Here is a 14,581-nt window from a genome sequence, read left to right as displayed (position 1 = left end):
CATGATTCCCCTCACCCATTTCCTCACATAAACTCCCTTCCAACTACGAAAGACTTGTTCCTTGAAGTTTCTGATAACTACCTCTTTAAAGTGTTAAACACTTAAACACTTACCTTGGGGTGTATGGGTGCTCACGCATGGGTGTTTCACTCTCCATTCACCATTGGATTTTTTCTTTGCTACTGGCTTCTGTCCCTTTTCAGTGGCTTCGGTTCCTTTCCGGTTTGAGTTTCTCTGGTGGAAAAGAGGGCATTTGTGTGTGGGTTTGGATCCTGTTTATCATCTCATTTAGGGCTGTCAATGGGTCGTGTTGGGTTGGGTTCGTGTCGGGTTAAGGTATTTGTCATGTCGCAAAATATAAACCCAAACCCAACCCATTTAATAATCGTGTCAAAAATTTAAACCCAAACCCAACCCATTTATTAAACGGGTTACCCATTTCCAACCCGCTTAACCCATTTAATAAATAAGTCGTGTCTTGTTAGACAAAATGACTCATTTAAGTGTTAACAATGAGACCCATTTAACTAAAAAAATACATAAATTGATTAAATTCACTAAAAACTCCACAAGATGAATGATATAAATAATTATATATAATTCATAAATAATTAAATCCAATAATTAAAAAGAGAAATATTTCAAATTGTCTAATCCTATGATAAAATACTCTGAATGTCCAAAATTTCAAGAAGAAACATAGCATAATTGGGTTATACGGGTTCACTTCGTGTTGGCGGGTTGACCCGTGGCCGACCCATTTATTAAATGGGTCATGGCGGGTTGACCCACCGTCGACCCGCTTTTTAATCGTGCGGGTTCAACCCGCTTTATTTTGTGCGGGTTTCGAGTCGTGTTATCGGGTCGTGTCGGAATTGACAGCCCTAAATTCTCATTACCTTGGTTTCGATTGGATTTGTTTTTTGGGATTGTTTTGGCAGCAGTTATTCGGATTTCATCTCCTCGATATGGCACTTTTCCCTACCTTTTGGCTCCGGGCAGCGGTGACGGCAGCACGGATGGCTTGGGTGGCGGCTGCTGTATAGTAGAAGATGATGATTTTCTTAATTTTTAGGATTACTCTGTTTTGCCCTATCTTTGTGGATTTGGGTTGAGCAGTAATTTTCCTTGTTAGTATTACTTGTAATTGGGCCTTGTTTGGGCTCTTTCCATTGGGTTCTTCCCTTTGATTTTTAATGAATGTTTTTATTGACCAAAAAAAAAAAGAGACTTCCGTCGTCGAGCGTAGGAGCTGTAGTTCCATAGAATGATATAAAGATATGGAGCTTGTGATGATCCTATATGGCTATATGGTTACAAAATAGTCTACAAACCATTGAAAAGAATTAAGTAGTACGTACAAGTGAAAGAAGACAAAGACTTTTCCCAATACTAGGATTAAAGTATAATTTGGGGTTACTAGCTAAAACTTTACTTCTTGAAAAAACTCAAAAAGTAATACTTTTTTTTCTTTTTAGGAGAAACGAGAATGCCTTTGCATTGATCATTGAAGGAAACGTTATAAGAAGCCAATCACACGCTGTAAATAACCCCCAAAACTAGTAACCTTACATTTCAACTCCTAAACCCCAAGACCCCAGAAAAATTATAACATGGTCTCGAACGATGGTACGCATGGTGATACGGGTTGATGTTATTGGCTCATATGATTTCTGATTAGTATCTTAATTTGTTTTTTGACCCCCCCTGCATGGTCCCCACTAAATTCGAGTGATATTATTGACTTGGACCATCACATGACAGTGCCACGTGGTAGTTCGGAACCATAGAATAATTCCTCAAGACCCCAAGTGCACAAAGCAATTAAGTAGGGTGAGTCGAAATACAGCCACACTAAAAAACCATCTATCCCCTACTTAACTAATTAGAACAAAATACCAAACCAGCAACAAACCATAGTAACCCCGCCTTTAACCTGTCACTACTAGAGGAAAGAAACCATCATCACTCTCTGATAAAATAAAACTAATTAAAAACTAAAATCAGTAGCTCAATTAGGGCCCAAGGATTGAGCCCAAGCCCAAGATGTAGCCCATAGTACAATAGGATTACTTCATACTGGGGCTGTCACTCAGTCGGTTCAAATCGGTTATAAGTATTACCAACTTCAAAATCAAAGCTTTTGGTTTCAAAATTGAATTACCAATTACCAACCAAAATTTTTGATTTTTAATCATATCTACCAAATTCAGTATTTCAGTTTTCGGTATTATCAATTTTAGAAGAACTAATTTTTTGTGATATAATTTAGAATGAACAATTACTAGGTTTTTCAATTTTATAGTCGTAAACTCTATATTCATCTATTTATTATAGCTTTCTTTTTTACATGTGACACCAAATTTTAACAATTTTAAAACTAGATTATTAACGATATTTGAGCAGGTTACTTAAAATACATGTACTATTAATGTAGTATATGTAATAATGTTCATACTATTATGCAAATATTTATGTTTATTTCTTAATACACATGTATGTGTATTAAAAACTATAATATATAAAGTTAATATTTTGATAATCAGTAGATTCGGTATTTACCAAAACCAAACCAACTTTTTTTATAATTGTTGATTTCGGTTTTATCGGTCTCGGTTACAAAAAAGTAGGTTTACCAAATCTAAAACATCGGTTGGTATTCGGTTAGTTTGGTAATTACCAAACCAAGTGGTAACCCTACTTCATACCATAGACACCTAGTACTACCCCCTCAACAATGCATTGTAGCATCCCCAAAATCTTTGCACCCCAGCCGTCATCGTACAAGTAAGGACAACAACCCACCCTAGCTAGCACAATCATAGCCTCATCTATTACAGATATGGGTCGACCTCCATACAACAATAGCTCTCTTCCCACCCGCGACCCCAGCAATCCGATCTGACAACCACCAGCACGCCGTGACTAGTAGTGAAAATGATATGACCCAACGATAGCCCGTCGCTTCTCCTATCCAACCAAACCAATCTCAAACCTAGCTAAGCTAAGTCGATGTGTGAGATGAGAAGCCAAAGAGGAAAATGAATATTACCTGTCTAGCTGCACTCGCTGCAAAGTCAGTGTGGAGCAGGATAAGAACCAGTCGAGGGACGAAAAAAACTAGGTTTAGTGGAGCGTAAGAGTGCACGTACCTGTGGTAATTTGATTTCTATATTAGGTTGACAGTCTGTCCTCATTTACAGCAAAACCCCTATAAATTAATAACGTTGGGACTACAGAAAATTATTACTTTACAGGGGTTATTATATTATCGATAAATGAATCATTATTCATTTATCGATATATGAATATTTATTACTTTAAAGAAAGATGATCAAGATCCAGATGAAAATTGTACTCTACCAAATGTTTCTTCAAAAGAGGCATTTCACGCAATTGTAACTTTGAGCAACTACATGCTACCAGATGGAAAAAAAAAAAAAACCACATTTGGTGTATGCATTGCAAACATTAGGATGAAGTTCAATTCGGTTTAGAACAAGGAAAAAGCAAAGGACTATTGAATGATCTTTTGAGAAATAGTTAAATAGAGCAAATATAAATTGTTACAAATTTCTTAATATGTATTATGAATTTTTATATACTATTGCTTTTTTGTATTGCATCAATTATTAATATTCTTTATGATAATTTTTTTATGTATTTTATTAATTATTACTTTTATATTTGCTAGGTTCTAAAGAATGTCTAGAAAAATTATTATCTTATTCATTTAGTGAGGTTATTGTTAAAATTACTTTATATATCATCTCTAAAAAGGAATGGCTTGGCAACATGGTTGTAGATTGTTGGAAACAGAAATGGATTCCCTTGTTGCGGTCAAGTTGGTCCTATCTCCAATTGATCATCTTCGTTCTCTTTATAGTATTGTGGCAAACTGTAAGCAACTTTGGAATATGAATTGGAATGTGTCCCTTACCCATGTTTATAGAAAGTGTAATTTAGTGGCTGATTTGTTAGCAAACTTTAGTCATGGTTGCAGATTCTTTAGCTCCCCCTATTGATACCATTTTTCTTCTGGAAGCTAATTTATTGGGCTTGTCTACACTAAGATTAGTTGTGATCTAGGCTTTTTTTATTCTTTGCCTTCAGGCATCCTTGTAATAAAAAAGAAAAGAAAATTGAAATGGTTACATACATCAAATTCTCGATCTTCATATCATTTTTCTTTTAAAACATGTCATCAATTACATAAAAGCTTGAAAACAAACTTAAAAATCCAATAGTAATTAACGTCCTCGGATGAATATAGAAATTAAAATTCAAAATTACCTTACCATTTGCACCTCATGGATTTCACTAGTGTTGCTTTGTATGAGTGAAGTGTCCACAACTGCCTCTCACCATTCTCCTCAAACGAACAAAAAAAAGAAGAAGGGGTGTTCTTAGCATATTAGTAAACACAAATTCACCACCCATTTTCAAAGCGAGGTGTGGGCCAGATGCCATTTTCCAAAATTAAACCCGCTAATTAGTACCGTTCGAGAGACACGCGCCTCTCACGTGCCGACCTTATTTTGAATTCGCACTCAGACCGCCCTTCTCTAAATTCTCCTCTTTAAACTTTGGACCCCCCCAAAACCAAACCAAACCGAATCGCCCCTCCTCTTTCAAATTCAAAATCAAACGCCGAAAACAAATTTAAATAATAATAAAAAAAATCCTCCTCCATTTTTCAGATCCATCAATCTCTTCTTCTTCTTCTTCTTCTTCTTCTTTTAGCTCTGAATCTCTAGTGGTTCATATTTCGTTTCTGCCTGTTCGTTATTCGTTGCGAATTGGCGCGGCGGCGCGTGTGGTTCTGATTTGATTCGTGTTGCGCCGGCGCTGGATTTCTAGGGTTTCCGATCTGGATTTTTAGGGCTCGATGGATAGCTCGGAATGCGTGCGGGTGGCCGTGAACATCAGGCCGTTGATTACCTCCGAGCTTTTGGTCGGCTGCACGGATTGCATTTCCGTCGTTCCCGGTGAACCTCAGGTGAGATTTTGAGCTGTTGATTTGATTTTGAATTGGATTTTGATTGTTTTGATTTGCTTATTGAATCAAAGGTTTGATCTTTGTGTTGGTCAATTTGAATAGGAGGTTAGAAATGTTAATGGATTTGTGATTAATTGGGGTGTTTTGAATAGGTGCAAATTGGGACTCATACATTCACCTACGATTATGTATACGGTAGCACCGCACTGCCTTCTAGCTCAGTGTATGATGATTGTGTTGCTCCACTGGTGGATGCGCTTTTCCATGGATACAATGCAACTGTGCTTGCTTACGGCCAGGTTTGACATTTTTTTTGGATTTTCTTTGTTGCAATTATTGTGTTTGTTTTATTTATGCTTGAGCTGGTTAGGTAGTAACTGATTTAATTCTTTTGATATTGAAGACGGGTTCTGGGAAGACGTATACAATGGGCACTAACTATTCTGGTGAAGGAAGCACCGGCGGAATCATACCGAAAGTGATGGAAACTATTTTCAAAAGAGTGGAGACAACGAAAGATAACACAGAGTTCTTGATCAGGGTATCGTTTATTGAGGTAAATGTCGAGTTATACTACTGTATTTTGCCTGGTGTAAAGTTATTTGGTGTGTATTGCTCATGATGAATTTGCAACACAGATATTCAAGGAGGAAGTGTTTGACTTGCTTGATCCAAATTCATCAACTCTCTCTAAAAATGAAGGGGCAGCTACTACAAAGCCTATAGCAAGAGTGCCTATCCAAATCAGAGAAACAGTGAGTGGAGGGATAACACTTGCTGGTGTGACTGAGCCAGAGGTTAGGACGAAGGAAGATATGGGATCATATCTGGCTCGAGGTTCATTAGCTCGTGCTACAGGGAGCACAAACATGAACAGTCAGTCAAGGTGCAATGCCTGTTCTTTTTTCTGTTAAGACTGAAGTATTTAAGTAGATGACTAATTAACAAATATTAGTGATATATGTATGTCTTTAAGTTCAGGGCATATTATATTATTGCACTTTCTGTTTTTGTTTTGCATTTGATTTGTGGAACCAGTATTTGTTATGTAAATAAATTTTGTCTATGTATAGATATCCATGCAGTATATTTTTATTACTTCTTTATATATGATGGGGGTGGTAGACTTTGTCTAATTGATCATTAATAGGAAATGCTGCTTTTGGCTTGTGTAATGACATACCTTTTGATTTCATACTTCATATGTTGAGACATTAATTAACTCAAAAAAGATCATTTGTGTGTTTCTAATTAGCTTCATTAGGAAGGAACTGACATATTATTTCTATTGCTCTCTCTTTTTCTTCTCACAATGCAGTCGCTCACATGCTATATTTACAATAACCATGGAGCAAAAGAAGATTTCTCACTCTCTGAATGGAGCAAATAATGATGACATCGGTGATGACATACTATGCGCAAAACTCCATTTAGTTGACCTAGCAGGTTCTGAGCGGGCAAAACGAACAGGTGCAGATGGCATGCGCTTGAAAGAAGGTAACTATAATGTTTCTTGCATACAATGGGGATTTGATGGGGCTGTGGCAAGATTAACCCTTTATGTTTTTACAGTGGCTCTAGTAGTCTTTCACTCCCATTGCATTATTGCTCTCAAAAAGTTTGGAAAAACTACCGTTTAATGCTTTTGCATTTGGTTTTAAGTAGATACCCCTTATTTTTAAGACTATTTATTGGTCTTGTAACAGGCATTCATATCAACAAGGGTTTACTTGCTCTCGGAAATGTGATTAGTGCCCTGGGAGATGAGAAAAAGAGGAAAGAAGGCGGACATGTTCCCTACCGTGATAGCAAGTTAACTCGCTTGTTACAGGTATGTAACCTATTTCAGTTATTTCAATCTGGTGATGGTTGTTAGTTCTTGCAAGTTGTAGACATGTTTTTAGCTTACTAACTGAAATTGAATTTGTAGGATTCACTAGGAGGAAACAGTAAGACTGTGATGATTGGTATGTTGCACTTGTGTGTCACTGTATAGTTTCTTTAGGCAATCATGATATACCCTTCTCACTGTTCATTTCTTAGTTTCTAATTTCTTTTTCTTTTGTCTTTTGATAGCTTGTGTTAGTCCAGCTGACACAAATGCAGAAGAGACCTTGAATACTTTAAAATATGCTAACCGTGCTCGCAACATCCAGAACAAGGCAGTGGTAAGTTTCTGGGTAACGTAATTCTCTTTTATGGTTTCATGTTGGCATTTTGTCTAATAATCTTGTCTTTACTCTTTATTTTAGATCAATCGTGATCCAGTAGCTGCTCAGTTACAATTGATGCGCAGCCAGATTGAGCACTTGCAGACTGAACTTCTATTTTACCGTGGTGATGCTAGTGCACCATTTGAAGAACTGCAGGTATATACCACTGTAGAAGAAGTTTCAAAGAGTGATTCTTTATAATTCTGTAATGTGTTAATTGATCTTAGATCTTTCAATAACCTTCACTTTTCCTAGATTCTTAAACACAAAGTGTCATTACTCGAAGCAAGCAACATGGAGCTGAGGCAGGAGCTTCAGGGGCGCCGAATAACTTGTGAACACCTAACACAGCGTGCTCTTGAAGCTCAGGTTTGATAATTTTGAAAGTGTGTAATTCATTAATAATTTCTAGCCATGACACTTGACTAATATTATATATTTCAGGTTGAAAAAGATAAACTGGCCATGAAAATTGAAGCCTTCCGAAATGGTAAATCTTGGGATGAGATTGACTCCAATCCAGTTCAGGTTTGTAAATCTTTTACTGGCTGGATGCGTTCAGTTTATCTTCTTTTTGGAACTATGCATTGTCCCCCCCCTCCCCCCTCCCTCCCCCCCCCCCCCCCTGTTGTTGTCTTACTGCAGCTTTCTGTTAGAAAAGAAATTAAACCGTGACATGGCATTTTAACACTTTCCAGGAATATGACATGCTGAAAACTTATGTATCAAAAATTCAAGAGTTAGAAGGGGAATTGTTATGCTTGAAAAACTCACAAAGCAGGAGACTTGTTGACTGTGTAGAGGCGGATGGTGATGGCTTTCACTCAAACAACATATTATTCCCCTGTAATGATGAATATTCATCTGATTACGATACCAAAGCTGGGGATGTTTCTGGTAAGATATGAAAAAACTCCTTGCTGTTTGGTATTCTTTTAGTTATCTAATTGTTTGTGTTATATTTTTTTGATTGCGTTCTGTATCAGAATTTCATCTACCATCAAGATTAATCTCTCTACGATTTCTGTTACGGCTATTTGTCAATGACTTTTGTTGTTATTGAGTACAAAGTCTGAGTCTGTCATATTTTTTCCTTGTATTGCAAGCTGTGGGCTGTACAGACTAATAATAGTTGGGGATTCTTTGAACTATAATCTCTCTCATCTTGTTTTTTTTTTTTTTTTTTCAATTGCTTATGGTGATGTGTTTGAATTCTCTTAAGTTGCGAACAGTGGTACAACTAGAAATGTGATGTTATTTTTGGCTTAAAGTGGAAGAAAATACAAGGAATTTTAAAGATTCGTGTGGTGGGGGAGTAGGATTATTATGGCTATGATTTCCTCTGATTTTATGGATATGTTTTTTTCCCCCATTCAAGTGGTTAAAAGCTTTTGGTCTATTATATATTATGTTATGTAGCTGTGATTTATTGTTTTATGTGAATAACTTAATCTCAAGACTTGTACGATTAGATATGTCCCTAATGAATCGTTTGTACTCTTTAGTAATCACAAACTTGATTCATATGTAGATGTGATAGATGTAGAAAAAGAGCAAGAACATTCTTCTCTTCAAGAAAAACTGGATCGGGAGCTGAAAGAATTGGACAAAGCTCTCGAGCAAAAGGAGGTTAGGTTTCTTCAGTTTTAACTGTAGTCTTTTTGTCTTTGCTACATCTCCAACTCCCTGGAGATGTTGAAGCGGTTATCAGTGAGTTGTTTCATCCTACTGTTGTCTAGGTGTTGCTCGTTTGTTCATTCTCCATTCTCTTGGGTGTATGGTCACTTTGTTTTTATTGTGGTTTTCTTTGACTTGGTTAAAGGCTGAAATGAAGCGGTTTACAAGTTCTGATACCTCGGTTCTTAAGCTGTATGAGAAGAAGGTTCATGAGTTAGAACATGAGAAGAAAGCCCTTCAGGTTAGTTTTTTGTCTGCTTTACTTTATGTTGTCAAAGCTATCATTTAATGTCTGGCTAAAAGATCATATAATTTCATTCTTCAGAGAGAGATTGAAGAGTTGAGACAAAATCTTTCAAATATCTCATCTACTTCTGGGGATGGTGCTCAAAAGTTAAAGGAGGATTATCTACACAAGTTGAACCTTCTTGAAGGACAGGTGAGTAGACTCATAAACGATTAGACTTACCCTTTTGATGGCATTTTGATATCTCCGGCTTATTTTTTTCCTTTGCAGGTTTCTGAGCTGAAAAAGAAACAGGATGCTCAAGCCCAACTGTTGAGACAAAAACAAAAAAGCGATGAGGCTGCAAGGAGACTACAGGATGAAATTCAGAGAATAAAGACTCAAAAGGTGCTATTTGTTGTTGAAATGCATATGGTCATGGAGAATGATGACTGTGTTTGTTTATTATTAATACAAGGTTATTTCATAGGTTCAATTGCAACACAAGATCAAACAGGAGTCTGAGCAGTTTAGATTATGGAAAGCATCACGAGAAAAAGAAGTTCTTCAGGTAAATAGAATGGAGGAATATCATAGATGTTTACTTTGTGGTTTTCTTTTGAACCAGAGCCACACTACTTGTGATATGACTTGACTGAACATAATAAAGTAATCTGCAAATAAATGATGCATAAAATTTTTATTCATTTTAAAAAAATTTATTCATTTTAAATTGAAGTATGATGATGGTTCTTCGTTCTGTTGATTTTGATAACCTTTTATGGGACAATTTTGTAGATATTTTTGACAGTAAGGTAACTTTAGAATCACTGCAATCCCTAAAGAAAAATAACTGCTAAGACTAAAACTACAGGGAGCCCAAAGTGGAATGCACTCCAAACTACAGGCACAGACCTAAAATAGTTTAACTTTTTACTACGCAGTTTAGTTAGTTAGTTTTCATGTTTTTACTCTTTTTGAAGTGAAGATGTCAAAATGATATTGTTGAATTTTTCTTCAATGTATGGTCTGCTGGCAGATTAATCTTATTATGATGTAAATAAATAAAAAAAAAAACAGACGCAGAATCTGAATGGTATAAGAAATTTGGCTCTTAGTATTGTTTTTGGCTATTCTTGCTGTCTTTAAACTCTACTATAATTCTCAAATGATTGTAGTCTATATTTATAGTAATTCTGCATACCATTCAACTGTTCAAGTGGTACTTTTCAGATTTTAATTAGTAGAAAACATCATCCTGATTGACGAAACCGACATTTTTATCAAATTATGGGGAGTAAATTTTTTGATGTTGAAGTTTTAACTTTCAGAATGTTATCAGCTCTTTTTTTTTTTTTTTTGGGTTAGCGGGAGAGCAGCTTTTGCTAGATGTATACCATATTTTCTTATATGCAATAGTTTTAAGAAGCTGTACATAATGTAGCTTGATTATATCTTTTATTTTCTATCCATGTTGAAACTAAACAGCTACAAATCTTCTATTTTGTGAATGATCAGCTTAAGAAAGAGGGAAGGAGGAACGAGTATGAGATGCATAAGCTGTTAGCTTTAAACCAGAGGCAAAAAATGGTAAGCAAACGTTTGTGTGGGATGCCCTTCATTTATAGAAAGATATACTCACTTCTCTATGCTATGCCAGGTTTTGCAACGAAAGACAGAAGAAGCTAATATGGCCACAAAAAAGCTAAAGGAGCTTTTAGAATCCAGAAAGACTTCTTCACGTGAAACTTCTGGTCATAATGCTCATGGTATTCAGGTATTTTTCTAATAAAAAAGAAAAATCATTTATCAAAATGAAGTGCTTGTTTGTATGCTATGAGTTGGACTAATGACAAATATAAGAAAAGATGGCATCACATTATCTATGTCACATTGGACTGGACCTTTGCTTTTAATGTAGCTTGATAGTAAAGAAGTTTGATTATCTTTTGTGTTGTTATTATAATACTGCGATTTCCATCCTATGTAATGGGGATCTAATTGTCTCCTCACTCTATTTGTCTGACTGGACGTAACCTTTTGATTTGTTTGGTTATGCATTGGGATGTGGTAATCCTTCATGTAACTGTTTTCTCCATATAGGCTCTGATGCAGGCAATCGAACTTGAGCTTGAAGTCACAGTTAAGACTCATGAAGTAAGATCTGAGTATGAGCGGCAAATTGAAGAGTAAGCCTCTAATTCTGTTGGACTAGTTTATGAATTAATCTTTAAGGATTTTAGAATTGACTTGCTTGAAGGTGCTGTTGGAGCTTTCTAGATATGTTCAGTTGTTTTCATCATTTATGAAGAAATGGGTATGATAAGCATGATAAATATTATTCAAGACAAGTTAAAAAATTTAAGGTGTCAGGTCCTTGAACCTAGAGAGGATTTGTACTTTTGATCGTAGTGTATGTTGGATATAACTTCAACAAAATTCCTTTAATTGCAGAGTTTGCAGTATCTCTCTTTGTTAGTACATTTCACTTGGCAAAATAGCATCATGTATTAAGAACCTAGTCAAGCATCTATCTCAACTTCTCTGATACGTTGAATATATTCATAGTAACAGTACCTGTAGTTATCCATATTTTTTGTATTTCATTTGAAAAGAGCCATGCTCTCTGACCAATAACTGTCCATATATCAACTTTGTTTTTGACTGGGACAGTGTTTCTTTTGTGGCAGTTCTCTAATCAATTTCATTTTAACTATGCTACCACAGGCGTGCTATGATGGCCAAGGAAAGAACCAAGCTAATAGAAGAACAACGTAATTTAAGGTGAGTATTTTTGAAGTCGAATATATTCAATATCATGTTGTCATGTTGCAATAAATTCATCCATTATCTTGTGTGTACATGATATATATATCTTTGTTTCAATGGTATGAATGCAGTGATTCCTCGGAAATAATGTCTCCTGGTGCAAGAAATTCAAGGATTTTTGCACTTGAAAACATGCTTGCTACTTCTTCTAGCACCATGGTATCTATGGCATCACAATTGTCAGAAGCAGAAGAGCGCGAGCGGGGTTTCAATGGCAGGGGGCGTTGGAATCAAGTTCGGTCTCTTACAGATGCCAAAATTTTGATGAATCATCTGTTCAACTTAGCTTCTTCCTCCAGGTAATAGATTATACATGACATTGGAAGTTCCCCAAATAGAAACATTTCTTCTAAATGATGTGTAATTGTCATACACTCCCTCATACTTTGGTCTATGACTGAAAACAAGACTTCTCCTGCTTTTCAAGGTGCCTGTTACGAGATAAAGAACTTGTATACAGAGAGAAGGATTTGGAAATAAGAGATTTGAAGGAAAAAGTCGTAAGCCTCAGTAGTTCGCTCAGGAAGTTGGAGAATAAGAATGCTGAACTTATGCATCAGGTGAAGTCTGCAGCTATATTGAATACAACTTTGAGTAGAAAGGAGCACTACCAAATATAATTCATTTATGATACCCACTGAAATACTCATATTGGTCTTTTTCTTTGACACATTTGGTTTTGGAAATTTTTTTCCCCTTTTGGTTTCTAGCATTAGAGAAACCCTTTAACTTTTTTCTTTTTTCTATTCATGAATGCTAATTCTAGTTTGGTTAATCTTTTATATCAACAGAACTCAGCGTTGAAGAAATCTGAAAATGGACACAAGTATGATTTGCGCAAGCTAGTAAGTGCAGTGGCATTCCCTTTTGAAAGCTTTTTTATTTATTTTTTATTTTTTTATTTTACCTTCATAAGACCATGTCTGTAACCTCTCTTACATGTTATAAACTACTTATTTTCATTATGAACTGATTTCAGTTGATTGAAAAATAACTACTAGTCTTTATTCTTATAATTTACTCAATTACTGGTGCTTTATGTGCACAAGGATTCACGGACATCATTCATCTTGGAGGACATGGATATATCTGACTCAGATGATGAGTGGATAGCCTCAGGAAAGCCAAAGACTAAAAAGAGAAAGTCCAAATATGGAAGTTCAAGTGAGGGATTCAATGCGCAAAGTACTAATGACTCTGGAGGCTTCAAGTTAGATAGTGCTGGTGAGGGGATAGTCAGTGTTGTGAGGAAAAGCGAGTCCGGCGTATGCTGCTCTTGTAGCAAGACTTCCTCCTGCAAAACAACTAAATGTCAATGTCGAACTACTGGAGGAGCCTGTGGGCCATCATGTGGTTGTGTGCCTGCTAAGTGTTCAAATAGAGAATCCAGCCTTGAGGTACATGGGTCTCCAGAAGAAGAAACTGCTCAGGGAATTGGAAATGATGAAGGGACTGATGAAACAGAGAAGAATCAGCATCTTGCTTCTCAGGGTGCCAGGTTACTTCAGAATGCATTAGTTGAGAGGCCTAGTGAAACAACTGATGATGGTGGACCAAGAAGGAAAGCTCTTTCAGAGATCGGAAATACGTTGGTATACTTATTCTTATCCCAAAAACTTAATAGAGACATTCAATCTGCTGGTCTAGTTTCATTCACTTAAAAACTTTCTATGGTCTAAATGATTTCTATAACTGCAGGCCAAATCCAATGCGCCGAAGCCTAACCAGAGAAAGAAATGGCGAAGAACCACAATCCAACTGGTTACAAATGCTCCGCCTCCCTCGCAGCCAGCAACTGCTGAAGCACCTCAAAGGCCAGATAAAGGGGCACCAGAGGTACCCATCCCTATGAAGCTTCCTCAAGGGGCAGATAAAGGGGCACCAGAGGCACCCATCCCTATGAAGCTTCCTAGGGCAATGCGATCAGCTGCATCAAATGGTGGCAACTTATTTAGAGAAAGGAATTCTGATAAAGCAGATCAATCTGGTGTCAATAAGGAGGCCGGTGTTCCTGCTCCAAGAAGTCCTCTGCGGCAGAACAAAACATCAGATGAGAAGGAGAACTGTGGCCTTTAAATATCATTTCTCCTTAGAAGAACCGTGGCATTATTTATACCATTAGTGGCGCTAAGCTGGAGATGTATGTCTAGTACCGATGATGTAGGTTAGTTGATTCACTTGATTGTGTTCAAGGCGGCTAGTAATGGCCAAAACACTGCGGCTACGAGGATTGATCAGTCCCAAAAGCCTTTGAGTTTCTGTTTGATTGCTGAAGAGAGATGTAGATGCTTAGGTGTTTCTTTGGTGTGTTTAGATGGTCCTCAGGAGTGTTGTTCAAGTTTCTACCTTTGCACCACTGAGAGATATTGCCCACATGAATTCAATCCGACACATTGTTCATAAATTTGTTATGCAATTGGTCTTGGAATTATAGCACATGTAGTCACAAAGCATTTGCAGGTGGTAAACCGAAAAGAAGGTATCAAACTATCAGTCCAGCAGCACTTGTCGACGTTGTTCTGCACCACTTCTGCCTGCCCATTTGCCCATCCCCAAATTAGTTGATATCATCTCTTCAGGCTAAACATTAACAAGTAAAAGATATGATTAATGGACTACAACAGAAATTATGAACTT

The 14,581-nt window shown here is 36.6% G+C and overlaps 1 protein-coding gene across 1 annotated transcript; it reads left to right on the top strand.

The window, feature by feature from the left end:
* The first annotated feature begins 4,612 nt into the window (after positions 1-4,612).
* On the top strand, positions 4,613-14,380 carry LOC112175693 (kinesin-like protein KIN-4C). Its single transcript, XM_024313414.2, has 26 exons — positions 4,613-4,999; positions 5,152-5,298; positions 5,403-5,555; positions 5,638-5,885; positions 6,318-6,496; positions 6,706-6,830; positions 6,930-6,966; positions 7,076-7,167; positions 7,252-7,368; positions 7,468-7,581; positions 7,657-7,740; positions 7,911-8,109; positions 8,744-8,841; positions 9,035-9,130; positions 9,215-9,328; positions 9,407-9,523; positions 9,606-9,686; positions 10,634-10,705; positions 10,776-10,892; positions 11,219-11,304; positions 11,843-11,899; positions 12,016-12,243; positions 12,372-12,504; positions 12,736-12,789; positions 12,994-13,536; positions 13,643-14,380. Exons 1-26 carry the CDS (start codon positions 4,889-4,891, stop codon positions 14,018-14,020), a joined length of 3,780 nt encoding a protein of 1,259 aa, XP_024169182.1. The 5' UTR covers positions 4,613-4,888; the 3' UTR covers positions 14,021-14,380.
* The last annotated feature ends 201 nt before the right edge of the window (positions 14,381-14,581 follow it).

Source organism: Rosa chinensis, chromosome 7 (assembly GCF_002994745.2).
Source record: "Rosa chinensis cultivar Old Blush chromosome 7, RchiOBHm-V2, whole genome shotgun sequence".
NCBI lineage: Eukaryota > Viridiplantae > Streptophyta > Magnoliopsida > Rosales > Rosaceae > Rosa > Rosa chinensis.
The sequence above is the reverse complement of the archived record's forward strand: the minus strand, read 5'-3'. Positions and strand labels throughout refer to the sequence as shown.